This window comes from Mesoplodon bidens (genome assembly GCF_964165515.1).
Source record: "Mesoplodon bidens genome assembly, chromosome: 6".
Classification (NCBI taxonomy): Eukaryota; Metazoa; Chordata; class Mammalia; order Artiodactyla; family Ziphiidae; genus Mesoplodon; species Mesoplodon bidens.
This window is the reverse complement of record NC_138162.1, coordinates 36512763-36540554: the sequence shown is the minus strand read 5'-3', so window position 1 is coordinate 36540554 and position 27792 is coordinate 36512763. Positions and strand designations below refer to the sequence as shown.

The window sequence follows — 27792 nt, the reverse complement described above, 5'->3', positions numbered from 1 at the left end:
AAATGTGGATGCAAATATCGAAGGAAAATAATTTTCTGATACTTGAAAAATTTAGGTATATGTAGACTAACAACAAAGTGCATTTGGAAGAACTATGTGAATCTACTTTTCAACTCTAAGTTTTATTAATCTCAACATGGCTCAAGTATTTCAAATAAAAATTTAGTGTATGAACTAAGATGTGCTGCAACTCTAAAATACACATGGGTTTTGGAGACAGTGCAAAAAAATATAAAATATCTCACCAATAATTTTTTTTTTTTTTTTTTTTTTTTTTCTTTCTGCGGTATGCGGGCCTCTCACTCTTGTGGCCTCTCCCGTTGCGGAGCACAGGCTCCGGATGCGCAGGCCCAGCGGCCATAGCTCACGGGCCCAGCCGCTCCGCGGCATATGGGATCCTCCCAGACCGGGGCACGAACCCGTATCCCCTGCATCGGCAGGCGGACTCTCAACCACTGCGCCACCAGGGAGGCCCCTCACCAATAATTTTTATACTGATTATATGTTGATATAATATTATGAATATACTGGGTAAAACAAAATATATTATTCACCTGTCTTCTCTTACCTTTTTACAGTGGCTACTAGAAAATCTGAAATTATTACGTGGCTCACATTCTATTCCTAATGGACAGTGCAACAGTAACTGAAACACCTTCCAAGTGGTGTTTTAGAGCCCTCTTCTTAAATGTAAGTAGTCAAAGATCACCCGAAGTTTGAGGAAAGCCTCCAAGGAGAAAGAGAGAAAACAAGTAAAAACAACTCAGAGGAAAGATAATGAAGGGAGCGGTAACACTGAAAGATACCATATTAGCATCCTCAGAGAAATAAGTATTTCACCCATGACACAAACAGAATATGATTTTTTAAAGGAGTAAGCAGAGAATCAGAAAATGCACTTGGAAATATAAATATGACAACAAAAATAAAACATTCAAAACATTTAGTAGTAGAGTTGGAAGATAAAAGTTGACAACAGGGCTTCCCTGGTGGCGCAGTGGTTGAGAGTCCGCCTGCTGATGCAGGGGACATGGGTTTGTGCCCAGGTCCGGGAAGATCCCACATGCCGCGGAGCGGCTAGGCCCATGAGCCATGGCCGCTGAGCCTGCGCGTCCGGAGCCTGTGCTCCGCAATGGGAGAGGCCACAACAGTGAGAGGCCCGCGTACCACAAAAAAAAAAAAAAAAAAAGTTGACAACAGCTTCCAGAAAGAAGGATAAAAATCAAAGACATGGAAGGACTGATGTCAGGGAAAATGGAGCAGTAGGAGGCGCCAGGAAGCCACCTCTCTACCTAGACAACAACTGTACTGGCGGCAAGTACCTAAAGTGATTTTTTGGAACACAGGAGTCTATTTTAAGGCTTGTAGTGTCCAGGGGAAACCTTAAGTGGTAAACTGCAATGAACAGTGGTGGATTTTAGCCTTTAGCACAGTAGCAGCTACCCATTCCCCATCAGCCAGCCCAAACATTTCTAGTTTGACTTGCTGGAGCCAAGGTGGGCAATAAAGACCTTTTCCTCCAAATACCAGGGTCCCAGGTCCTGACTATGGATGGTTGCTTCTGATCAAGAAGGAAGAGCAGACACAGAGGTGAGTGGCCATTCTTCCTACTCCCCCCACTGGCTAAAGTGGCTCCCAGGGAATTTAAAGCAGGGGTCCCCAACCCCTGGGCCACAGACCGGTACCGGTCCACGGCCTTTTAGGAACCGGGCCGCACAGCAGGAGGTGAGCGGCGAGTGAGCAGCGAAGCTTCATCTGCCGCTCCCCATTGCTCCCCATGGCTCGCATTACCACCTGAACCATCCCCACACGTATGGGAGAATTTAGAAAGCCTCTGCCTCTGCCCAGGGAAAGACAGGCTCAGAAAAGACCTGAGAAAAGTTTAAGCATTCACCACAGACTGATCATTGGCACAGAGATGACAACAAACGATAAAAAAAAATCTGAGAAGGAGAATCTGATTTCCAGACCCACCACACTACAGTAGTCCCCGGCCTTATCCATGGTCTGGCTCTGCACGGTTTGTTAACAGCTGTCAACTGCAGCCCAAAAACATTAAATGGAAAATTCCAGAAATAAGCAATTAATAACTTTTAAATTGCACACCATTCTGAATAGTGTGATAAAATCTCACACCATCTTGCTCCAACCTGCCTGGTATTTCCCAACCAAAAACATCTTCTGCTCCCAACATCTATCCATCAACATCATGTTCAGTGATCCAGGATCACCCAAAGCAGATGATCCTTCTTCTGACACAGTGTCAGAAGGTCAACAGTAGCCTAATGCTATGTCACACTGCCTATGTCATTCACCTCATTTCATTACATAGGCATTTTATCATCTCACATCATCATCATAAGAATGAGCACAGTATAATAAGATATTTTGTGAGAGAAACCACATTCACGTGTTTATTATACTATATTATTATAATTCCACTTTATTATTATTGTTAGTATTTTATTGGGACTAATTTATAAATTAAACTTTATCACAGGTGTGTATGTAAAGGAAAAAACATAGTATATATAAGAGTTCAGTACTATCCACAGGTTCAGTCGTCCACTGGGTGTCTTGGAACGTATGCCCTGCACATGAGGAGGGATGACTATATAAGATTCACATGTCCAGTTTTCAACAAAAAAAAAATCACAAGGCATACAGAGAAATAGGAGATATAGCTGAGGAACTCAGACCTGCTAGACAAAAAGACTTTAAAATAACTGTCAAATGTGCTCAAACAGCTAAAGGAAAGTTCTGAACATGTTGGCAGATCAAGAGAGAAAATGAAGAAGATTCTTCAAAGCAGAAAAAAACTGGGAATATGTATCCATTAATGATTAATTTAAAAAGGAATGCTCTCCTTGGTCGCACTTTACAAAAAAAACAAACAAAAAAAACCCCCATAAACATCTTGAATATCAATGGGGAAAAGCCCCAGAAGAGCTACAGGTAGATTTAGCAAAGCTGTAAGTTAGCAGAACCACTCTATAGGGAGAGACACCTAAGGACTCCAGCCTGAAATAATCTCTTAGAACTTGTGAAAACAAATAAAAGAAAAACCTCATGCAAAATGAAGACTGGAAGCCCTGAAGGGAGAGCTCTCAAGCACATACCAGCTTGCTCTACATTTCTCAGCAGGAAGAAAGACTTCTCCCTCTCCAACAACAGCCCAGCCAATGAGAAACCACTGCAACTCAGCCAATGAGAAGCCACCACAACCCCGAATTCTCATTCTCCTCCAATGAACTTTCATTCAAAACAGCCCCTCCCAACTTCCTCCATTTCTCTCTGTAAAAAGAACACTCCTGACCTTCCTTCTCCAGACATGCCTATAAGTTTCACTATAGTTTGCATGTCCCAAATTGCAATTTCTCTGTTATTCCCAAACAAACTCAATTTTGCTGGCCCCTGGGGTAGCCTTTAACTCTATGTTCATTAATGGGTTGAATAGGGATCTTTCTCTTCTAGTTAAAAGGACCAGGAGGGAATGGGAAATTATTTCCACTCCAGATTTATTTAATTCAGCAAATCAGCTCACCCGCACCACAGATGATTCAACTAAAAGACTGACCACTAAAATCCTCAATTTTCAACTCCACCAAGTAGAGGCCCCTAAATGAAACACAAACCCTCCTGGTCTTTGCCATTAGTGCAAAAAGCCAGGACATTGAAGGGAAGACTGTCACAAGCTTAAGTGCACCAGGCACCCTCAATCCTCTAACCAGATTCCCAGGGAATTACAGGGGTTTTCCCCAATCTTTCCCCTCAATCAACTTAGAGAAACCACTCTCCAGCTTGGGAATGGGTCCCTCCATCCTCACTGACACCAGAGCTAAAGTCTTGGGGCTCAACCTCACTGTTACTCAATAGCTCCTGACTCAAGAGGATTAAAATGGTTCAGTGGCGGGGGGGGGGGGTGTCTCAAAATAAACCTCCCCAGATTCCTGTCTGTTAACCTATCCCCTTTGGTTTAGGCTCACTAAGAGATAGCTACCCTTTTCTCTTTAGTTCCTCTATCCCTGTTCATTTATTGGGCCAAGATTCCTTAGAAAAATGTCATGCTGGCGTTTCTACCAAAAGGGGACAATACATCTAGAATTTGATAGCAGCAACCAAAACAGCCAACTGGATGAATCAAATGATCTAGCTTTTAATACATTAAAGGAAAGCTTGATAAATCTCCCTACTGTTGATCAACTTCCCTTTTTCCTCTTCATACAAGAGAAGGAGAGAAGCACTTAGAGTACTTACGCAAAAGCATGGGGATCACCATCACCCCATAGGGTACTACAGTTGGCAGCTAGACCCTGGGCACGAGGATACCCCTTTTGCCTTAGTCATTCCTGCTACTGTCCTTTTAGTTAAGGCCACCAAAAAAATAATCATGGGATCCCCTCTAATTATCTGTACCCCCTACAGAAGCCCCACCTGTTCAACATATAATCCTGGGAAACCTGTCCGCACTGCCCCCAAACACTTTAAATTGCCCAATGGACCACTAGAGTTGGAAAATGGACTTTATTCAGCTATCCTCACCCCATGGATACAAATATGTCTTGGTAATGATTTGTATGTTTTCCCACTGGACTGAAGCTTTCCCACGTAGACAAACTTATTGCCTCTTCAGTAGCTAAAACTTACTGGAAAAAATCATCCCTACCTGATGAACCCCTCTTGAGCTCCACAGCAACCAAGGGACCTGTTTAACTGGTCAAATATTACAGCAAGTATGTGTTGTTTGGTCAAATCTTCAGTACTTTCACTGTACACACCATCACCAGGCTTCAGGACTAATCAAATGATCTAAGTGTCATCAAAACTCAGTGTGGGGAGGGGACTTCACTGGTGGTGCAGTGGTTAAGAATACGACTGCCAGGGCTTCCCTGGTGGCACAGTGGTTGAGAATCTGCCTGCCAATGCAGGGGATACGGGTTCGAGCCTTGGTCTGGGAAGATCCCACATGCCGCAGAGCGGCTGGGCCCGTAAGCCATGGCCGCTGAGCCTGCGCGTCCGGAGCCTGTGCTCTGCAACGGGAGAGGCCACAACAGTGAGAGGCCCGCGTACCACAAAAAAAAAAAAAAAAAACCACAATGAGGTATCACCTCACAGCGGTCAGAATGGCCATCATCAAAAAATCTACAAACGGCTTCCCTGGTGGTGCAGTGGTTGGGAGTCTGCCTGCCGATGCAGGGGACGCGGGTTCGTGCCCCGGTCTGGGAGGATCCCACATGCCACGGAGCAGCTGGGCCCGTGAGCCATGGCCGCTGGGCCTGCGCGTCCGGAGCCTGTGCTCCGCAGCAGGAGGGGCCGCAGCAGTGAGAGGCCCGCATAATGCAAAAAAAAAAAAAAAAAAATCTACAAACAATAAATGCTAAACAGGGTGCAGAAAAAAGGGAACCCTCTTGCACTGTTGGTGGAAATGTAAATTGATAAAGATGAAGGTTCCTTAAAAATATAAAAATAAAACTACCATATGACCCAGCAATCCCACTATGGGGCATATACCCTGAGAAAACCATAATTCAAAATGACACATGCACCCCAATGTTCAGTGCAGCACTATTTACAATAGCCAGGACATGGAAGCAACCTAAATGTCCATCAACAGACGAGTGGATAAGGATGTGGTATATATACATAATGGAATATTACTCAACCATAAAAGGGAATGAAATTGGATCATTTGTAGAGATGTGGACGGACCTAGAGACTGTCATACAAAGTAAGCCAGAAGAAAAACAAGTATCGTATATTAACGCATGTATGTGGAATCTAGAAAAATTGTACAGATGAACCTATTTGCAAAGCAGAAATAGAGACACAGAGAACAAACGTATGGACACCAAGGGGGGAAAGGGGTGTGGGATGAATTGCGAGATTGGGATTGACATATACACACCATTAGGTGTAAAAGAGACATTAAGAACCTTCTGTATAGCACAGCTAACTCTACTTAATGCTCTGTGGTGACCTAAACGGGAAGGAAATCCAAAAAAGAGGGGATATATGGATACATATAGCTGATTCACTTCAATTTACAGCAGAAACACAACACTGTAAAGCAACGTATACCCAATTAAAAAAAAAAAAACCTCAACAGTCAAAATTTGTGGAAATCCTCCAAAGACTTTGGCCAAAAGCACTGCCTCTGGTCCTTCTCAATCTCAACTCCACTCACTTTGGAACTCATAAACTCTCACCCTTTAAGCTAACTGCTGGGCACCCCATGCATCTAGCTCCTGCCTCTTTCATCTACTACTAATGAAACAAGATATACTGCAATGTTGCATAGGTCTAATTACATCTATTAAAAATAACCATGCTTTAATAGTGGAATCCTTTTAAAGATGAAGACGTCAAACGCCACACTTTGCAGCCTGGAGATTTCTTTATTGGAAAAGACATCTCCACAAAACACTTTATTCAACCATGCTGGAAAGGCCTTTATCAAGCGTTAACTGACCAATCCTTGCGCCACCAAACTCCAAGGAGTTGACTCCTGGATCCACGTCTCATCTAAAGAAAGCCTCAAACCCTTATGGGACCTGCACACCAACTGGTGACCTCACCCTGAAGATTTCCAAGAACTGAAGCAGATGACAGCCAAAGGAGACAGCTTTCCCAAAATGATGAGACCTGGCCTGTATACCCTTTTCTTGTTTCTTACCTTATTTTCCCCCTTTCTTGGAAAGGCAATGCTCTTGTCCACATCTCCCAATCCATTGCAAAAGGGGAAAACCTTTCTGTTGGATCTGTCACCAGAAACTCCAGTCTGTTCACGATGGCTGAGACCCTCTTGGTCTTATCTGTAACCAGTTTCTCTTTAATCCCATGTCACTGCCAATTATATCTACAAGCCTATGGATGTTACCTACTGGGTTAGGCTATAACAACTGGATGTTCCCATACGTGTTTCAATCTTTCTCAAGCCATAACCATACTAGCTCAACCTTGCTCTTTTTACAAAATACATACCTTTTAATCCCTTTTTAAATTTTTATTTATTTATTTTGGCTGCGCTGGGTCTTTCTTGCGGCATGTGGGCTCTTCATTGCAGCGCACGGGCTTAGTTGCAGTATGTGGGACCAGGGATCGAACCCAGGCCCCCCACATTGGGAGCACGGAGTCTTAACCACTGGATCACCAGGGAAGTCCCCCTTTTTAGCCTTTAAATGTAGCTTTTATGTGGATGCAAGCTTGCTCTAAGGCAGGCGTATCTATAGACTTTAATGATAGAAGAAAAAGCAAAGTCATTATGTGACAACTTAAAGTTGAAAGATGGAGAGTTTAATGTCTGCAAAGGATAGTTTGATAATTTTAGAAAGAGGTTTGGCCTAAAAAAATGTCAAGATAACAGCAGAAACAGCTTCTTCTGACCAAGAGGCAGCAGACTTCCCCAGATGCCACTAAGAAAATTGTTGAGAAAGAATATCTGCCTAAACAGGTTTTTAATGCAGATGTTTAAGTGCCATATTATGGGAAAAAATGCCACAAAGGACATTTATTAGTAACAACGAGAAGCAAGCACCAGGATTTAAGGCAGGAAGGGACAGGATAACTCTGTTTTGTGCAAATGCAGTGGAGTTTATGATCAGGGCTGCCCTCAACTATGAAGCTGGTAACACAGAACCTTGAAGGGAAAAGATAAACACCAGCCGGGACGAGAACACTTTCTGCACTGGTTCCATCAGTACTTTGTCCCTGAAGTCAGGAGGTAACTTGCCAACAAGGGGCCGCCTTTTAAAGTTCTTTTGATATTGGACAATGCCCCTGGCCACCCAGAACCCCATGAGTTCAACAATGAAGGAATCAAAGTGATCTACCTGTCCCCAGCATAACATCTCTAATTCAGCCCCTGCAGCAGGGGGTAATAGGACCTTTAAGGCTCATTCCACATGGTACTCTACGGAAAGGGCTGTCAGTGCTATGGAAGAGAACCTAGACAGAGAGGACATCATTACAGTCTGAAAGGATTACATCATTAAAGACACCATCATTGTTAAAAGAAAAAGCCATGAAAGCCATCAAGCCTGAAACAATAAATTCCTGCTGGAGAAAACTGTCCAGATGTGCATGACTCCATGAAACTTACAACAGAGCCAACCAAGGAAATGATTAAAGAGATTGTGGATATGGTAAAAAAGTGAGGGGGTGAAGGGTTTCAAAACAGGATCCTGGAGAAATTTAAGAGCTAACAGAATGAAAAGATGACTTGATGGAGATGGGTGCTTCTGATGGATCTGGGTACAGTGAACTGAAACCTTCTGGAAAGGATTCACCATTCTAGACGCCACTAAGAACATTTGTTATTCATGGGACAAGGTCAAAATACCAACATGAACAAGAGTTTGGAAGAAGTTGATTTCAACCCTCATGGGTGACTTTGAGGGGTTTAAGACCTGAGTGGAGGAAGTAACTGCAGATGTGGTGGAAACAGCAAGAGAACTAGAATTACAAGTGGAGCTTAAAGATATGATCTGAATTGCTGCAATTTCATAATAAAATTTTTAAGGAATGAGGAATGCTTCTTATGGATGAGCAAAGAAAGTGGTTTCTTGAGATGGAATCTACTCCTGGTGAAGAACGCTGAAATGACAACAAAGGATTTAGAATATTACATATATAAACTTACTTGGCTAAAGCAGCAGCAGGGTTTGAAACGACTGATTCCAAATTTTTTATTATTTATTTATTTATTTATTATGGGCTATGTTGGGTCTTTGTTGCTGTGCATGGGCTTTCTCTAGTTGCGGCGAGCAGGGGCTACTCTCTGTTGTGGTGTGCAGGCTTCTCATTGCAGTGGCTTCCCTTGTTGCGGAGCATGGACTCTAGGCGAGCAGGCTTAGTAGCTGTGGCACACGGACTCTAGAGCACAGGCTCAGTAGTTGTGGCGCACAGGCTTAGTTGCTCCATGGCATGTGGGATCCTCCCGGACCAGGGCTCGAACCCATGTCCCCTGCATTGGCAGGCGGATTCTTAACCTCTGCGCCACCAGGGAAGTCCCTCCAATTTTGAAAGAAGTTCTGATGTGAGTAAAATATTATCAAACAGCACTGAGAGCTACTGAGAAATTGTTCATGAAAAGAAGAGTCAACCAATACAGCAAACTTCAATGTTGTCTCATTTTAAGAAATTGCCTCAGCCACCCCAACTCAGCAACCACCACCCTGATCAGTCAGCAGCCATCAATGAGGCAAGACCCTCCACCAGCAAAAGGACTGTGACTTGCTAAAGGCTCAGATGCATTTTTTTTAACAATGAAGTATTTTTTAATTAAGGTATGAACATCGGTTTTTTAGACATAATGGTATTGCACAATTAACAGACTACAGTAGAGTGTGAACATAACTTTTATACGCACTGGGAAACCAAAAAATTTGTGCAATCCAATTTAGGCAACATTTGTGTTACTGCAGCGGTCTGGAAGTAAACCCACAATATATCCAAGGTATGCCTGTAAACACAAAGATACACAAATCTAGACAAACTATAATCAAATTGTCAAAATCCAAAGACAAAGAACCTTGAAAGCAACAAGAGGAAGTAACTCATCATATAAAAGGGATCCCCAATAAAACTATCTTATTTCTTCTCAGAGACCTTAGAGACCAGAAGTCTGTGGGTTGATATATTCAAAGTGCATAAAGAAAAAAACTGTTGGTTGAGGATTCTATATCTAGCAAATCTGTTTATCATAATAAAGTTCATTAATGAAAAGATCAGAGCTAACATCATACTCAACAGTGAAAAACTGAAATCTTTTCCTCCAATATCAAGAATAAGACAAGGATACCCACTTTAATTACTTCTATTCAACACAGTATTTGGGTCCTAGCCAGAGCAATCACACAAGATAAAGAATTAAAAGCCATCCAGCTTAGGAAGAAAGAAGTAATATTATCTCTTTTCACAGAAGACATGATGTGTTGAAAGCCCTAAACATTACAAACACACATACACACACACACACAAACTGTTGAACTAATAAGCAAATACAGCAAAGTTACACAATATAAAACCAAAATTCAAAAATCAGTTGCATTTCTATACCCTAACAGTGAACAATCCAGAAAGGAAATTAAGAAAACAATTCTATTTACATTATCATCAAAGAGAATAAATTACTTAGGAATAAACTTAACCAAATAAGTAAAAGACTTGTACACTGGAAACTACAAAACACTGCTGAAAGAAAAGTTGACACAAATGAATGGAAAGACATCCCATGTTTATGGACTTGAAGACTTAATATTAAAATATTTATACTACCCCAAGTGGTCTTCTGCAGAAACACAAGCAACCATCCCCAAATTCATATGGAATCTTAAAGGACCCCAAATAGCCAAAACAATCTCAAGAAAGAAGAAAAACACTGGAGGCCTCACATGTCCTGATTTCAAAACACACTACAAAGCTACAGTAATTAAAACAGCATGGTACTGGCATAAAGACATACAGACCAATGGAATAGAGAACCCAGAAACACACCAGTGCATATGGCCAAATGATTTTCAACAAGGGTACAAAGACTATACAATGTGGAAAGGAGAATCTCAACAAACGGTGCATGGAAAACTTGACACTCAGAGACAAAAGAATGAAGATGGACCCTTATACCACACACAACAATTAACTCAAAATGGATTAAAGGCCTAAACATTAAGACCTGAAGCTATAAAACTCCTGAAAGAAAATATAGGAGGAAAACTTCATGAAATAGGATCTGGCAATGATTTCTTGTCTATGACACCAAAAACACAAGCAAAACAAAGCAAAAACAGGCAAATAGGACTACATCAAACACAAAAACTTCTACATAGCAAAGAAAACAATCAAAGCAGTGAAAAGGAATGGAATAAGAAATTAATTTTTCATTAAAAAAAGAGGCAAAGGACTTGAACAGGCACGTCTCTAGAGAAGGCATAGAAATGTCTAATGAGTATACGAAAAGATGCTCAACATCACTAATCATCAGGGGAATGCAAATCAAAACCACAAGATATCATCTCATACCCATTAGGATGGCCACTATCAAAATACAGAAAATAGTTAAGTGTTGCAAGGACGTGGAGAAACAGGAACCCTTTGAGCACTGCTGGTAGAAATGTGAAATGGGTACAGCTGTAGTGGAAAACAGCACGGAAATTCCTTACAAAATTAAAAATAGAATTATCATGATTCAGCAATCTCACTTCTAAGTATATACACAGAAGACTGAAAATAGATCTTGAAGATATATTTGCACACCCGTGTTCACTGCAGCATTTTTCAAAACAGCCAAGATAGAAGCAACCTATTGAGTGTACTGATGGATGAATGGATAAAGAAAATGTGATATCTACATACAATAGAATATTATTCATCCTTAAAAAAGAAGGAAATCCTGTTGTATGCCACGACATGGATGAACCTTGAGGGCATCCAGCAATTCCACTTCTAGGTATGTATCTCAAAGAACTGAACACAGGGACTCAAACAGTATTTGCACACCACTGTTCATAGCAGTGTTATTAACAAGAGCCAAAATGACGGCAATAACCTAAATGCCCATTGAAAAATGAATGCACAAACAAATCATGTGGTATATACTTACAACAGAATATTACTCAGCGTTAAAATAATGAAAAAAAATGAAATTCTGACGCATGATACAACATGAACCTTAAAAACACCATGCTAAGTCAAACAAGCCAGACACAAAAGGACAAGTACTGAATGATTCCATTTATACGAAGTGCCTAAAATAGTCAAAATCATAGACGAATGAAAAGAAGTCAAATAGTGGTTACCAGGGGCTTGGGGGAGGAGAGAATGGGGAGCTAATGGTTAATGACTAAGTTTCAATTAGGGATGATGGAAAAGTTCTGGAGGGACTTCCCTGGCGGTCCAGTGGTTAAGACTCCATTCTTCCACTGCAGGGGACATGGGTTCGATCCCTGGTCAGGGAACTAAGATCCCACATGCCACGCAGTGTGGCCAAAGAAAAAAGTTCTGGAGATGAATAGTGGGGATGATTGAACAACAATGTGAATGTACTTAATGCCACTGAAGTGTACACCCCAAAAGAATTAAAATGGTCAATTTTATATTATGTATATTCTACCACATTTAAAAAGAACTCTAGGTACTTCCCTGGTGGCAGAGTGGTTAAGAATCCACCCGTCAATGCAGGGGACACAGGTTCGAGCCCTGGTCCGGGAAGATCCCACATGCTGCAGAGCAACTAAGCCCGTGTGCCACAACTACTGAGCCTGTGCTCTAGAGCCTGCAAGCCACAACTACTGAAGCCCGTGTGCCTAGAGCCTGTGCTCTGCAGCAAGAGAAGCCACCACAATGAGAAGCCCGCGCACCACAACGAAGAGTAGCCCCCGCTCGCCACAACTAGAGAAAGCCCACGCGCAGCAACAAAGACCCAATGCAGCCAAAAATAAATAAAAAATAAATTTTAAAAGGAACTCTAAAATAAGTAAATAAAAGTGAATTAACTGATAGGAGAAGCCTTGTCTTGTCCTGAGACTGAAAAGAAATTTCTTCAATAGAAACTCATTAAGTGGAAACATTTTTAAATGCAAGTTCTTCATTTTAAAGTAAAATGTGTCATAGATAGAGCATAGAGTAAAACAGGTTAATAAAAGCAATTCTATAAGGAATCCAAAGAAGTTTAAAACCTTTTGATGGTCTGATATAACCCCCAAAATGAAGTTAAATATTTAGATAATAGGCCAGACTAAATATACTTTAGGCAATTTTATGTAAGCAGTTACTGAAACCAAACTTTTGATGAATATTGTACAGCAGGATTTGAGGTTGTCTTCTGTGGCTAGTACATGGTATTTAGAAAGTCCATACTGGATAAAGGACTTATAGGTAGAATAAAAAGAACTGCAAGTTAATAATAAAAATAACATGTGGACAACACATTTCACCAAAGGAGGTACATCAATAGCTAAAGAACACATGAAAAGATTCTCAATATCATTAACCACAAAGAGATACCACTTTAATCACTATGTTGGCTATAATAAAAAATACAAACAATAATGAGGGTTGGTGAGGATGTAACTTCATCAGGAACCCTCATACACTCAAGTTCAGAACATAAAATGACATAGTCACTTTGGAAAACAACTTGGCAACTTCTTAAAAAGTTGAACTAAAATTCACCATATAACCCAGCAACTCCACTCAGGCATCTAAGAAAAATGAAAACATCATGTCCACACAAAGACTTGCACGCTAATGTTCAAAGCAGCATTATTTTTCACAGCCAGAAAATGAAAACAACCCAAATGTCCTTCAGCTGGTGAATGGACAAAATATGGCACATCCATACAATCAGGTAATATTTGACAATAAAAAGGATTAAAGTACCGATATGCTACTTCACAGATGAATTCAGAAAACCACACGGATGAATTCAGAAACAAGTTAATGAAAAACTAAAGACAACCACATATGTTTACATTTAAATAAAATGTCCAGAAAAAGCAACTCTAAGGAGACAGAGTAGACTGATTAGTGGTTGCCTAGGATCAGGGTAGGGATGGGATTACTCTAAATGGGTGTGAGGGATCTTATCAAGACGATAAAATGTTCTAAAACCAGATTGTGGCACCAACTGTACAACTCAGTGAGTTGGCTAAAACTCACTGAATTATACATTTGAATGACTTTTACAATATATAATTTATACCTCAATAACACATTAAAGAAAAAGGGGGGGGTTATGTTCCGGATTCCCAACTGGTATTTATATAAAACTTCCTCTTATGAATGCTGGGGAATGTATCAAGTAAACATTCTGGAACAAGCCTCTTCTCAAGATTTTTACGTATTTAATTCTCTCTATAGATGATATCTTTCCAGAAAAAAAACCAAGGTTTCTATCCTTTCAGAAAAAAACCTAAGCCGGGGTGAATAATTCTGATAAGCCATATTCCTTTCATGACTAGAATGTCTCTGGCTGCTCCACTTAGCAATAACTACAGACTAATTTATCCCACAGCAACACTTGAACTACCGTGGGGTGGTGCACAAGGAAGAAACCAAAAACATCATCCAGAAGTAGCATTGCAAACTAAACCCATTAAATCACAGCAAATATTGCTGAATCTCAGATGAGCATTAAGCATCTCTTCACTTCCGCAAGCCGAAAGTTTACCCGTTTCGTTCTCTTTCTATAGGAGCTGCCTCAAATTTCAACTTTAGGAACTTTACACCACTGCTGAGTCAGTGGGGCTCCTCTAGAACCCTATGACCTGAGACCCAAACCTAACTCACCCAGGGTTTTCAGTTCCTTTTTCACAGTTAGAAATTATTATTCAGACTTCACCACTGACATTCATAAGATGCAACCCACTAACATCTGTATAGTCTATTCTTGTGAGGTCTAATTTCATAACAGAAAACTTAACTGAAAATTTATTCTGTATCATTTCTACATTCTTTTCTTGAATTTTACTATCAGTGGAGTCCCTTTAGATTTTAAGATATGTATTCTCCAGATGGTAGGGGATCATGTCAGTTTCCTATGGTGGGCAAGTCAAGCTACATAAATGAGGTAACTCTGCAAGTACGAGAATAGATTCCCCATATAATGGTAGCAGCTGCTACCCGAAAAAAGCTGACATCCGAAACCAGCTGACTGCCCCACTGAAATATGGGCCCAGTACTGTCAGCCCTTATAATTTTTCAAAACAAGACTCTTTTTTGGTGGGTATGAAATTTCCTAATTTTTAAATGATGACAACTAATTACACACATATATATACATACACACACACACACACACACGACCACCTTACCATATAGGCCAACTAAAACATGTAAAAGGGCCCAATCTTAGCTTGTGACCTTTGCCATGCAGAATGTTTGCACTTATAAGAAGCTGTACTTAGTATAGGCAAACTTTTTAAAAAATAGAATTCTATTTTGCAAAAGAGAATCCAGCCAAAATAGCTGTTTTCAGTACCCGTTTACCCCCCCAACCCCTCACCTATTTTCCTAGGACTGTTACTCTCATGGCTGAGACGGCCCAGGAGCATGCCACAGAGATTCCCAATCCCCACGGCCAAAATCTAGAGGAAAAACAGGTTGGGGTGCTTTGTCCAATCAAAACATTCCCTGAAGGCAAACTTGTTTGAGCTCTACTGACTTGTTCCTGTGCACAGCATTTGAGCAATTCTGGCATCAAGTATTCAAAAAGCATACTGCGTTGTCACTAAGCCAGAAGTTCAGTAGCTTAAATGAGTTATTTTCTACTAGGGAAACTTGAAAATGCCAAAGAATCAAAAATGTTTAACTTATTCCCACAGCTTCAGAAATTACAAGAAGTACCAAAGAAAGAAACCTCAGAAATCATTAGTCCCACCCCTTCACTTTACCAGTAAAGAAACTAAAATTCAGAAAGGTCAAATGATTTGTCCAAGGTTATACAGGAATTTGGTCAGCAAACTGGGACAGAACCCAGATTACCTGACTACAGTCAGGTCCTTTCTATAAAACTACATGGTAGTGAAAGCGGAAGCTAGGAGAGAAGAAAATCTGAAGAGGTTAGTAAGATGGGCCCTGTGCACCCCTCTCCTGCTTTTTAAATTCACATTTGGCTTTTCAGAATCATTTCACATCTCATGCTACTACTTTCTTTTCATGTGACTTAACTAACCTGAATCACTATCTACCGAAAGTTGACATCCTTGCAAAGAGGGGTGAATGACAAAAAGTATCTTTTGCCTAGCTGCCAACCCATCAAAGTTGCAGCTACTAATCAATGCTGCAGCAGTTTACACCCCAGGTTTTTAATGAGGGACTAATGTGACTAAATTTCCTACTAACCAGTGCTGTGGTAGTTTACACCCCGTTTTTAATAAGGGACAATTGTGACTAAATTTCCTACTAATCCATGTTGTGGTAGTTTACACCCCAGGTTTTTGATAAGGGACAACTGTGACTAAATCCCACCCCCCACCATACTATATTTCCAAGAATTACTCTGCAGAATGAAATCCCCGATGCCTGATGAGGCCAGAATTACTTTTGAACGTCTTCTCGCATTCTTTGCATTCGTATTCTCTCCTTCCGGTATGAATTTTCAGGTGTTCTACAAGGATTGAGCTTCGACTAAAGGTTGCTCCACAGTAGTTACATTCATAGGGTTTCTCTCCAGTATGAATTCGATGATGTTCGTTAAGCGATGAACTCTGACTGAAGGATTTTCCACAGTCCTTACATTTATAAGGCTTGACGCCCGTATGAATTCTCTGATGACGGCTAAGGAGTGAATGGGTAGGGAAGGCTTTCTCACACTGGGTACACTTGTAAGGTTTTTCTCCTGAATGAAGTCTCTGATGATAAATCACAGATGTAAAATGGCTAAAAGTCATCCCGCAATCATTACACAAATACGGCTTTTCTCCCGTATGAATCCTCTGATGTCGGGTAAGGCAAGAATTCTGTCTGAAGGCTTTCCCACACTCACCACACTTATAGGGTTTCTCTCCAGTATGAATTCTCTGATGTTTGGAAAGGGATGAGCTATGACTGAAGGATTTTCCACAGCTGTTACACGTGTAGGGTTTTTCGCCGGTATGAATTCGCTGATGCTGAATAAGAGATGAACTGTCACTGAAGGGCCTCCCACATTCTTTACATTTATAGGGTTTCTCTCCAGTGTGAACTCTCTGATGTTTAATGAGGTGGGCACTCAGGGTGAAAGATTTTCCACAATCATCACACTTGAAGGGCTTTTCTCCACTGTGGGTTCGGTGGTGTGGTGTGAGTGATGAGCTGTCACTGAAGGCTTTTCCACACTCATTACACATATAGGGTTTCTCCCCAGTGTGAATTCTCCTATGTTTGGTCAGTGAGGCACTATAGCCAAAGGCTTTTCCACATTTGCTGCATTTATGGGTTTTTTCTCCAGTCTCAGTTCCCTCGTCTTTATCTACGGCTGCATCTTGACCTAAATCTTTCCAACATTTTTCACATGTGGAGGAGTTTTTTCTCTTACCAAGGGATGAGTTTTGAGTAAAGGCTACCCCACAGTTACTGCACTTCTGGGACTTTTCCCCCAAATGGATTTTCTGATGTTTCTGATGTTCAGTCAGAGATGAAGAGTGACTTAAGGCTTTCCTGCCTTCATTACATTTTCGTGGCTTTTCTCCACTGTGTTCCTTGCGGTTCGGGACAAGGTCTGAATGAAAACTGAAGGGTTTCTTGCCTTCATTATGCCTCCGAGATTTCTTCCTTAAGTAGACTCTGAGATGTTTAATTAGGTCTGAAGGTGGTTTGAAGTTATTTCCAAAAGGGCTCTTTTCTGAGTCAAATTCCTCACCCTTATTGCCTCTCCCATGAGTTTTCTTTTGTGTGATTGCTACTTGTGAATGTTCCCTATCGCTATGACACTCCTCTAGTCTGCCATAATGTTTCCAGGATTCTCCTGTCAAGTCACAATCACCACTCATTAGATACCTTTCTATTATTTTATCTAAAGTCGATTCTTCCATAAGAACATCTTGATTTCCGCCAGATTCCTTCAATTCACCGCTAAGTTCACACTCTAAAAGAAATAACAAATAGAATATTTCCTGTTTGCAATAAAGGAAGCTGCTGCATTTGGGACTAAAATAGGAATAGAGACAGTAGAGACTGTAAGGAACAGGGTGTGGACAATTCTCAGAGTCTCGTAAAACAGGGAAGGGAAAAGTGACATGAGGGAACTGGGGAAACTTAGAGCTTAGGAAAAATACTGAGGAAGATGAAAGGTTTGTGCTTTATAGTTAGAGATGCAAGTTCTCACCCTCATTTCAAATTTCTATAATAGGTTCAAACTTATTCCTCTTACCATCCAATCTATTCTCCTTCCAAATAATAATGATAGTGCAAACATTTATTGAATAATTACCAAATGCCAGGTCCCATACCAAGCACTTTACTTGTATTTCACTTAATTTTCACAATAACCCTATGAAGTAGGTCCTATTATTAGCCCTGTTTTATGGATGTGACAACTAGGCACAAAGAGTGTAAGCCACTTTCCCAAGGTCACATGTACTGTAAGTGGTAGAGCCAGATTTTTAACCCAGTCTGACACCAAAGCCCACATTTTTGACCCTTATACCATACTGCCTCTCCTCAAAGCAGCCAAATAGAACTAAGTTTATAGACAATGTTAATCACATCACAGATAGGCAACAACACCTAGGGTAGACTTTCAAAGGTTACCACAATCTGGCCCTACCAACCTTATGAATACTCTAACCAGGCATCCATTTAGAGTCCCTACTACACAACCGCATCTTAATACTTCATACTGCCTAGAATTCAATCCCTGTGCACCTTCACTATCACAAACACAGAAATCTGATAGGGCCTAGGGTACGAGTCCCACAATCTCCAACACCACCCTCTCGAGATCTGTTCTCCTCTCAGAACCCTGAATTCCTTTATTAACCACATCATTCATCCTGGCTCTTAGTTATGAGATTCCAGTGTCACTTTCGTAAGACTGTTTTTTTAACCAGATAACTATAAAATATGAAACCCTGGATGGCTCTCAAGACTTGAAAGTCACCAACATGCCATCCCAGACTAAGGAAGACCTGGAAGCTTACGGGGCCACATGAGCCACAGCCATGACCACATCAGCAAACACCAGAAGCATCTGGGAGGCCAGGGTAATGTTGGTGGCACATGTCACCAGAGGGTCAATTTCAACAAATATCACCCAGGGTTACTCTGGGAAAGTTGGTACGAGGCATTACCACTTAGCAAGGAACTAGAGCTTCTGCCCCAATGTCAACCTGGATAAACTGTGGACCTTGGTCAGTGAGCAGATACGCTAAATGCTGCCAAAAACAAGACTGGAGCTGCTCCTATCACTAATGTGGAGCAATCAGGCTACTACAAAGTTCTAGGGAAGAGAGAGCTCCTAAAGCAGCCTGTCATTCTGAAGGCCAAATTCTTCAGCAGAAGAGCTGAGAAGACTGGCAGGGAGCGGGGGAAGGGGGGCACTGTCCTGGCAGCCTGAAGCTACATGGAGGGAGGTTCATTAAATGCTAACGAGTGCTTTTCAAAAAATAAATAAAATAAGACATAAAATCCTATTACCCAGAAGTTAACCATTATTAAAAATTCTGTGTATTTTCTTCTGGAAATTTTTCTGTACATTGTAGAATAGAATATCTATGTATAATATATAGGGTTACTTTTTTTTATTCATAATTTGTTCCCATCTCATTGGTTAATTCTTCAGGATTTTAATCACATAATAATCCATCCTATCAATATATTACTATTTAGTTATCTCCTTATGGCATGTTTATCAAATGATTAATATTTCCTCAGAACTGAGTCATAGAAGTGAAATCACTGAACCAAAGGGTAGAAAAATTCTATCACCACATAATACATGATGATAAGGACCTGACTACTCATCTATGGTCAAATGCTTTTTCTCTAAACCTTTGCAAATTTGATTCATAATAAATAGTACTGTTCCTTAAATGTAAATTACATTGTTGACCAGTGGTTTGGAACACTTTTTTCATGTTAACAGCTATTTAAATTTTATTTTTGTCAGTTATTTTGGTTAGCTATCTGCTGAAGTTCCTTGCTCATTTTTCTAACATACTCAGTGTTCCTTACTGATTTGCACAAGCTTTTTATAAATCATAGCCCTTGATTCTGGCTTTGTCTGTCAAAACCTTTTTCTCCATTCCGTTGTAAATGACTTTTTAAATAAGTTGTACATCTAAATGATGCTTCTTTTACATAACCATCTTGGGGGAAGAGGCAGTATTTATACCAATGCTGCTAGACTTTACTCAAAACATTTTTAGAATCCGTTTTCAAAATAACTCTCCCAAATGTACTTAAACATAAAAAGACAACTGCTGTCCTTTATTTGTGTAACTATGCTGGAAACAGCCAATAGGTTGACTAAAATGAATGGTTAATAAGATGGAATAGAGCAAAGTAAATTATTGTTTTTTTCCTTAAACCAAGGTATTGATATATAAGTAATAATTTAACTTTTAAAAATACAAACTTAGTATGTTTATTATTAAAGTGTAAGGAAGAGAAGAATAAAGAAAAAATGTAATCCCTCAATGATAACCAGGGTTAACATGAATGTTCTCCAGACAGTAAAATCCCATATGTATCTATACATATAAACATATACATGTATGTGTATTTTTTTCCTTTTAACAAATTGATTATACTATACATGCTGTCCATTGAACAAAATATTTCTTCTCCAAGACTCAGTTCAATTGTTAATTAAGCCCTTGCTCCTGTATCTTCCCACTGCTCCTTACACATGCCATCGTTATGACATACATCCCATTACCAACACGTTTAGTTCTGATGTCTGCATCTACGGCATCCATGGAAATGTGCCTCTCAGAGCTCCTCCTCTGGGGTGCTTACCCAACAGCCCCCCGCTGCTGCTCAGTGACCACCACAGCATCACACCAAGGCCGCTTTCCCACGGCTGCTCCCAGTCAATGACAAGTATGGCAGGAATACTAGGCCCATTTCCGTGAGGCATACAACTGTGATAGGTGACTCTTGGCGGGAAGACTCTTTTTTGCCTTTGCCAAGACTTCCTCAACCTGCACTTCAACCTAAGACTCGTCCTACCCAGCCTTCCTTCCTTCCTTCTCTCATCACAGGTGTCAGACCTGCATCACACTCTGAACAGCAACCCCAGCCTCTTCCAGTCCCCTCCCCGCTTTCCCTCCCTGGAATTCTCCCCAGTAAGTCTCTGACCTGGCTAATCGTATCTGGGCACCTGCTTCTCAAGGACCCAAACTAACAGTCTCCCCTGTTAAAATGAACATTCCAGGAAGGCAAGGTGGATATTCTAATCATCTTTCTATGTTAGCACCTAGCCCACCCAACATTTCCAAAATTCCTCCGAATGGCTTGGTAAAACAACTACTTCAATTTCCTCCTCCACTTTTCACCAACTCACCTGGTCTGGAGCCTCTTGAGGCTTGTTTTTGCAGCAGCTGTGGTAGTCCAGCCCACTTTAGCTGGGAAATCAAATCTAACTTGGAAACTGGAAAGCCTGCTCACAGAGAAAAGAATAGAAAATGGCTATTTTTGCCTAGAACAAAGACATTCCAACATTCACAGCCTCTGGTTCTCCAGGGAAGAAAAAATGCTGCCAAAGAGACTTCAATACTGGCATTTGAGGAGAACATCAGGGAAGGTATGGCCTTGGCGACAGCAAAATGATGCTCAACATTTTCACCTCAATGAAGCAAAGACTCTTTCTTGGAGAAAACATTGTAGAAAAGTACATTTTTAGGACCCATTTTTAGGATTAGTCACAACACCCCTGTAAGCCCAGCCAAAACAGTTAATAGCATTTATCTTTCAATAAGAATGGACAAAAAGATACCCAGCTTAGATGCTAGATTATGAAGAGAAGATGTCTTTACCCAGAAATTCTAGGTTCCTATAGTTCTCCAGCAGCACTTCCTTATATATCTCCCTCTGAGAAGGCTCCAGCGTCCTCCACTCTCCTCTGGAAAAGGTCACAGCTACATCCTTGAGTGTCATGGATTCCTAGAACACCAAAGACAGCCTTTTTGCATTGGGTTATTCCCAAACGGATCCTAAGAATTCAGAGAAGTAGTTAGGATATAAAGTACTAGTTTTGATGGTATTCAAGTTTTTGAGAATTCCAAAGCAAACTTCAAGGGAGCTGTTATACATCTATTACAAGTGACACAGAACAAGATTATGAAACAATCCCTGCCTTTGCCATTTAGTTCCTGGTGTGAAATGCTGTACAAGGATTCTCTGGAATGTCTAACACTGATCAAATCCACCCTAACACACTGATTTCTAGGATTAACAGAAAATATTAAATGAATGATACAAATTACATTCCCAAACCCGGAATCTGCAGAATTAATGTAAGCTCTACAGGCAATAATTAAATATGTAAGAGTAACATCGGTGACTATACTCTAAACTGTAATTTCTAGTTGGCTCTAAGTAGCAATTATTTTCTATCACAATCAAACAAGGATCTGTGTTCAATGACAAACTCACACTTACAATTACTCCAAATTACAAATGAGCACAATTAATCATTAAAACACACTTTCCATAGCATCCTCTACAGCATGACATTTTGAGAGGCAGTACAGCAGAGCGACTATTAGCACTTGGAGTAGTTTCCTGTGGCTCCTATAACAAATTACCACAACTCTGGTGGTTCAAGACAATATAAATTTATCCTCCCAAATTCTGGAGGCCAGAAATCTGAAATCCAGGTGTTGCGGGAACTGCACGCCCTTCAGAGGCTCTGAGGGAGAATCCATTCCTTGCCTCTTCTAGCTTCCTTGGCTGTCAGCATTCCGTGGTGTTCCTTGGTTTGTGGCCTTATCACTCCAATCGCCATGTCCCTTTCTCCTGTTCCTGTGTTCAAACTCTCTCTAAGTACACTTGTGATGGCATTTAGGGCCCACCCATATAATCCAGAGTTATTTCCTCATTTCAAATCCCTATTTTATCACATCTGCAAAGACCTTTCTTCCAAATAAAGGAACATTCTCAGGTTCCAGGGATTAGGAAGTGGACATATTTCAGGGGGCCATTATCAGCCTACCAGAGCACTATTATTTACCATTGTGAATAAGATTTTTTTTTCCTGACTGATAATTATTGGTATACAGGAAACTTACTGATTTGTAACCAGCTACTTTTCTCAGCTATTGTATGAGTTTCAGTACATGTTCGGTTGATTCTCTGAGGTTTTCCAAAAAGACTACATTATCTGTAAGTAATATACACTTGCTTCTTTCATATCTGTACTTACCTCATTTCCTTCTTCTACCACTGTATTGGCTAGAATACTCAGAAAATACTCATTAATAGCAGTAAGGTAAGACATCCTTATCTTCTTACTTTTTATTGTGAGGACTGCTTTTAATTTTCCAACATTATCCAGCTGGAGAATTTTCTTACCGTGTTCAGGAAATATAATTCTATTTCCACCTGACCAATTTTATCAGGAATAACTGTTGAATTTTAATAAATATTTTTGTTTTTATTAGAGTCAGACATGATCAATTCTGGTAACTGAAGTAAAATAGCATATGAAGAATGAGCTCTAAGAATGTGAAGACTGTGAGGAAAAGGAGACTGTCTTAATTATTCTAGCATCTTTATACCACCCAGGAGGAGCTCAGTGAGTATCTACTTAAGAATGATAACCTGTAACCATATATGGTGATGTATGTTAACTAGACTTACTGTGATGGTCATTTCACAATATATACAAATATTGAATCATTACATCATACACCTGAAACCAATACAATGTTGTAGGTCAATCAGACCTCAATTAACAAATTAACTTAAAAAGAATGAAAATTTCCAGTTAAAAAAAAAATGAATGAATGAAAACCAGTGAAAGGAAGCTTACCTGGGACTCAGTATTTGGAGGAACAGAAACTGTTTTATCTTCTTCAGGGTTCTCCTCTTGGGAAATAACAGAATCTTGAGAGATCGTATCTAGGAAGGGGGAAAAAAAACAGTCCAACCTTTTAAATGAGCTCCTCAGACTAGAAATTATTATATATGTCACTCTGGAGAAAAAGGTCAGAAAAAACAGAAAAAAAGTTTTCCCTACGCTTTGAAGACACAGAGGACAGCCAAAGATACAGTTTCCTATTAAAACCCAAGTTTCCCCCCCACCTCATAAAATATCCCTTCAATTTCTAAGCTCACAAAATCTGATTTCATTCATTCCATATACCCACTGTTTTAATGTATTTAGTTTTCATAATAATCTTTGAAATATTTATAAGGTATATTAAGATGAAATAGCACATCTGTTTTATGTAGTAATGTGTTTTCTTAGTCCTTGCACAGTGGCTTGAGCAAGAATCACTTATTAAATGAAAGTGCTCTTTTGGGGAGTTTACTTTCATATCTTGAGGATATCTCTCCCACTTCCTCCCTCCATCTATTAATCTCACCTTCCTTTTCTTCAAGCACTTGGGTCAACTCCTCCACTAGGGTCACCACTTCCTCGCTACTCTCAGGATGTTGTGACCTGACCCAAATCCTGATCTCCCCTGGCAAAACGGTCAGGAATTGCTCAAACACCAAAAGCTCGAGAATCTGTTGTTTCGTGTGGATGTCTGGTCTCAGCCACTGAATGCAGAGCTCCCACAGTTGATTCAGGGCTTTTCTGGGTCCAGCCTCTTCGGAGTAACAAAAGCACCTGAACCTCTGTCTGAAAAACTCTGGGTCAGCAGTGTCTCCTCTTAGGAGAGCTTCTTGACCCCCAGGGGTCTCCATTCTTAGCACCTTGTTTTGTTCACTTGAGACCAAAGTGTGAGGATCTGGGGAGATGGCTGTCATCTCGTTCAGGCTACTTTGGATTGCAATGTGTATCACCAGGAGGAATTCAGTTCCCTTTAGACTTTGAGTGTCAACACAGGCCACCAAAAGGCACTCTCCAGCAAAATATCAAGTGTTCCAAGGATCCACTTTATGGTCTTGCAGAAACTGTCAAGAAATATAAGTTATGAAATAAATGAAACAAATTGTGACTCCTAAAAAACACTGTTCTTAGTTTGGTTCTGATACACACACACACACACATTCTCAGAGGCCTAGAACCGCCCTACTGTATTAAAAGAATAATTTTCTCTGTAGGTGAAAAGTTGAGAAGTTACTTGAGGGTAATTAAAGGTACCCTCCAAGAAAACAGTTTCTTCAGACTAAATACTCCTCATCAGCACAACATATCAGAAAAGGCTCACTGCTACAAGAGGATCCAAACCTATTCCACTCCTGCCCTCTCTCAATGAATGGCCACACAATTTCCCACCAGCCGCTCAACTGAGAAACCCGACTTCATATTTGACTCTCAAATTTTTCACAAAATCAATAACCAAGTTCTGGTGGTTTTATTTCATAAGAACCTCTCCATTCTCTCCTACTGAAACTACCTAAGTACAGCCTTCTTCAATTCAGTCTCACACCAAAGCCTAAGGAGTCCTTCTAACATGCAAGATATGGTCCTATCACTCCCCAACTGCCTCAATATAAAATTCAAACACTGAAGCCACAAGTGATGGTCTAGAAACCCTGCCCTGATGACCTCACCTGCAGCTCTAGCTGCCCCTGATGGACACTGCAGCCGTAAGAAGATATCTCTCCATTTCCAGAAACTCTAACTCCTTCTGCCTTTGCACTAGAGCCATTCTCTCTCCTTGGAATGCTGCCTTCTTTTCCTCTCCTACCAAGCTTACTCATTAAAACTTGACTCCTTTCCACTGTCACCTCTTGTATGAGGCTTTCTCTGATCCCCAAGTGCTATTCTGCACAGAGCCTGCCCTGTGTTGCATGCATTTTCTCATTCCACAAATAACTGACCATATACGATGACCTGAGAGCGGCACACAAAGGAGACAGGCATGGACGGACAGACAGGGCCCCCACCCTCACAGAGCATCCAAGAAATGACAATACAGTCTGAGATGTGCTTCACTCCAGCAAGTGAGGACACTGTCCTCCAACTGCAACTATCATACCAATAATTACCCACCTCCGAGCACAAAGGCCGGCACACAGTATGCATGACGTCATTTATTCCTCCGCCAAATATTAGGCGCCCACCACGTACCTGGCGCCGCGCTGGACACCTGAGACTCTGCAGTGGCTAAGAAAGGCACCTGTCACCATCTCCAGGGAGCTTACAATAAAGGCTCTGCGAAAATGTGACGCAGGCAGTAAGAAGTTCTCAAACGAGGGGGGTGAGGGGGGGAATTTGCCCCGCAGGGGACGTCTGGCAATGTCTGAAGACATTTTGGCTATCACGACTAAGGAGGAGGGATGCTACGGTTACCTAATGAGTGGAGCCAGAAAGGCTGCTTAACAACCCGCAATACACGGCACAGTCCCCTACCCCCATGCTCACACAATGAATTTTCCCGCCCAAAATACCAAAGTAGCGAAGTTGCAAGACCATGGGCGCAGGGAAGCGATGGAGGAAAGCTCCATCCAGGAGCGCGCCCACCTCCCGCAGAAGCTGCGCCGTTGGGTGTGCACAGCGAGACTGCCCTCGGCCCCCACCCCACCCAAGGTGCGCCCTCGAAGCCGGCGACCTGGCCACAGCCCCCAAACTAAGGGCCCGGGGCAACCACTACCTGCGTCAGGACCTGCAGCCGTGACCCACGCCACCGCAACAAGCTTCTAGAAACTGGTCCTGCAGGAGCTGCGCGCGCAAGCCCCACCGGCGGGGGGCTCACTGCGCCTGCGCACGGGCGCAGAACTACGATTCCCGGGATGCGCCTGTCCCGCTTTGCGAAACTCCCGTGCTTTCCATAGGCTCCCAGCCCGGCCTGTTGCGCATGGTCTTTGGGAAGCGCTGGTGGTCTCAGCTGCGGAATTATTGCTGCGCCAGAAGCCTAAAGGCCTAGAGCCATCTCAGGTTTTCAGATCTATGATGTTCTGTTTCCTTGGTAACCTCAAACTGTCCCTCCCCTCTTCCTTACCCTTCTCCGAAATCCAGGCTGCGAAAACCCACCGCAGAAGCATATTAGTGATGCATTCACTGCAAGCCATAGTTAATGCCGCAACTTGAATTAAACAAATATTAATTTTATGGCTTACACACCTGCCACCATAATGGTCCAAACCACCATCATGTCTCGCCTGGATTATTGCAATAGCTTCTTGATTTCACTTTTCTTCTCTTGTCTCTTCACGTTGCAGCCAGAGAGATGCTTAAAAAACGAAAAACAGATTATAGACTTCTCTACTGAAAACCCGCTAAAGGCTTCCCATTTCACCCAGGGTAGAAATTCTAATTTTTACAGTGGGCTACAAGGCCGATGGAATCTGGCCACTCATAACCTCCCTGACCTCTACCCCCACTTCCCTGCTCTAGTCACAATGGCCTCCTCGCTCTCCCTCTCCCTCCAACCTGCCTGGCACGTATGGCTGACTTGCTGCCCGCCTAGGTATCCTGTATGGCTAACGTTCCCATCCGTTCATATCTTCTCAGTGAAGCTCTGTCACTTCTCTGCCTAAAGTGGAATCCCATCCCCACTCCTATTTCCCCTTTCAACATATATCATTTTCTTACTTGATTACTGCTTATTGTCTGTTTTTTTCACTAGACTATCAATTCCACAAGGATAAGGACTTTTATCTGGTTTGTTCCATGGAAATACACTCTCCAGGCCCTAGAACAGTACCTGGCATGTAGTAGGTGCTCAACAGATATTTGTTGAATATGTGAATGGTACTTGCAGGGATTACTGGGGGAATAGCAAAAAGGGCTGACGAACTCCAGAAGGATTGTTGGGAGTGTCCTATAACTAAGTGACTTTTGGAGCGGTGCTCTTGGGAGAGAAAAGCATTCTAGACTGAAGGAGCAGGGTGAGTCAAGGCTCTGAGACTTTAAAGGAACAGAACAAGCTCAACTAAATGAACCCCTGCACTCATCTCACAGACAGCAAGGCAAGCCGAGGAAACGTGGCTGCCTGAAGTCAAGAAGCTGTCCAGTCCCAGGTCTGAATGCATATTCTTCTCCTCTACCACCTCCCCTTGACTGGCTGAAAATGAAGGGGACATCAAGGAGAAGCTGGAGGGGGCTTCCCTGGTGGCGCTGTGGTTAAGAATCTGCCTGCCAATGCAGGTGACACGGGTTCGAGTCCTGGTCCAGGAAGGTCCCAAATGCCACGCATGGAGCAACTAATCTTAGTTGCTCCATGCACCACAACTACTGAGCGTGCACACTAGAGC

At 41.5% G+C, this 27792-nt stretch overlaps 1 protein-coding gene and 1 long non-coding RNA gene across 4 annotated transcripts; one reads left to right on the top strand and one right to left on the bottom strand.

Annotated features, from left to right (window-relative positions):
* The first annotated feature begins 137 nt into the window (after positions 1-137).
* On the top strand, positions 138-24103 carry LOC308618862. 2 transcript variants are annotated; one of them, XR_014016087.1, is made up of 4 exons: positions 138-690; positions 1531-1590; positions 23082-23215; positions 24025-24103. It is a non-coding gene; the product is annotated as an uncharacterized lncRNA (long non-coding RNA). The 2 variants fall into 2 exon arrangements; XR_014016088.1 differs by lacking the exons at positions 23082-23215; positions 24025-24103 and adding an exon at positions 12123-12948.
* ZNF483 (zinc finger protein 483) lies at positions 15378-26237 on the bottom strand. 2 transcript variants are annotated; one of them, XM_081237160.1, is made up of 6 exons: positions 26190-26237; positions 24009-24543; positions 23453-23541; positions 21456-21582; positions 20984-21079; positions 15378-17563 (listed from the first exon to the last, which is right to left on the bottom strand). In XM_081237160.1, the coding sequence occupies exons 2-6, from the start codon at positions 24394-24396 to the stop codon at positions 15993-15995; spliced, it is 2271 nt and encodes a 756-aa protein (XP_081093286.1). In that variant the 5' UTR covers positions 24397-24543; positions 26190-26237; the 3' UTR covers positions 15378-15992. The 2 variants fall into 2 exon arrangements, with proteins under 2 accessions (XP_081093286.1, XP_081093287.1); XM_081237161.1 differs by lacking the exon at positions 26190-26237 and having other exon boundaries at positions 24009-24652.
* Positions 26238-27792: the final 1555 nt, after the last annotated feature.

Coding starts and splice junctions, on each gene's coding strand:
- ZNF483 (XM_081237160.1), bottom strand. CDS start 24,396: ATGACAGCCATCTCCCCAGATCCTCACACTTTGGTCTCAAGTGAACAA. Junction 23,542..24,008: donor AGTGCTTGAAGAAAAGGAAG/GTGAGATTAATA, acceptor CCCCCTTCCTAG/ATACGATCTCTCAAGATTCT. Junction 21,583..23,452: donor CTCCAAATACTGAGTCCCAG/GTAAGCTTCCTT, acceptor TTGGTGTTCTAG/GAATCCATGACACTCAAGGA.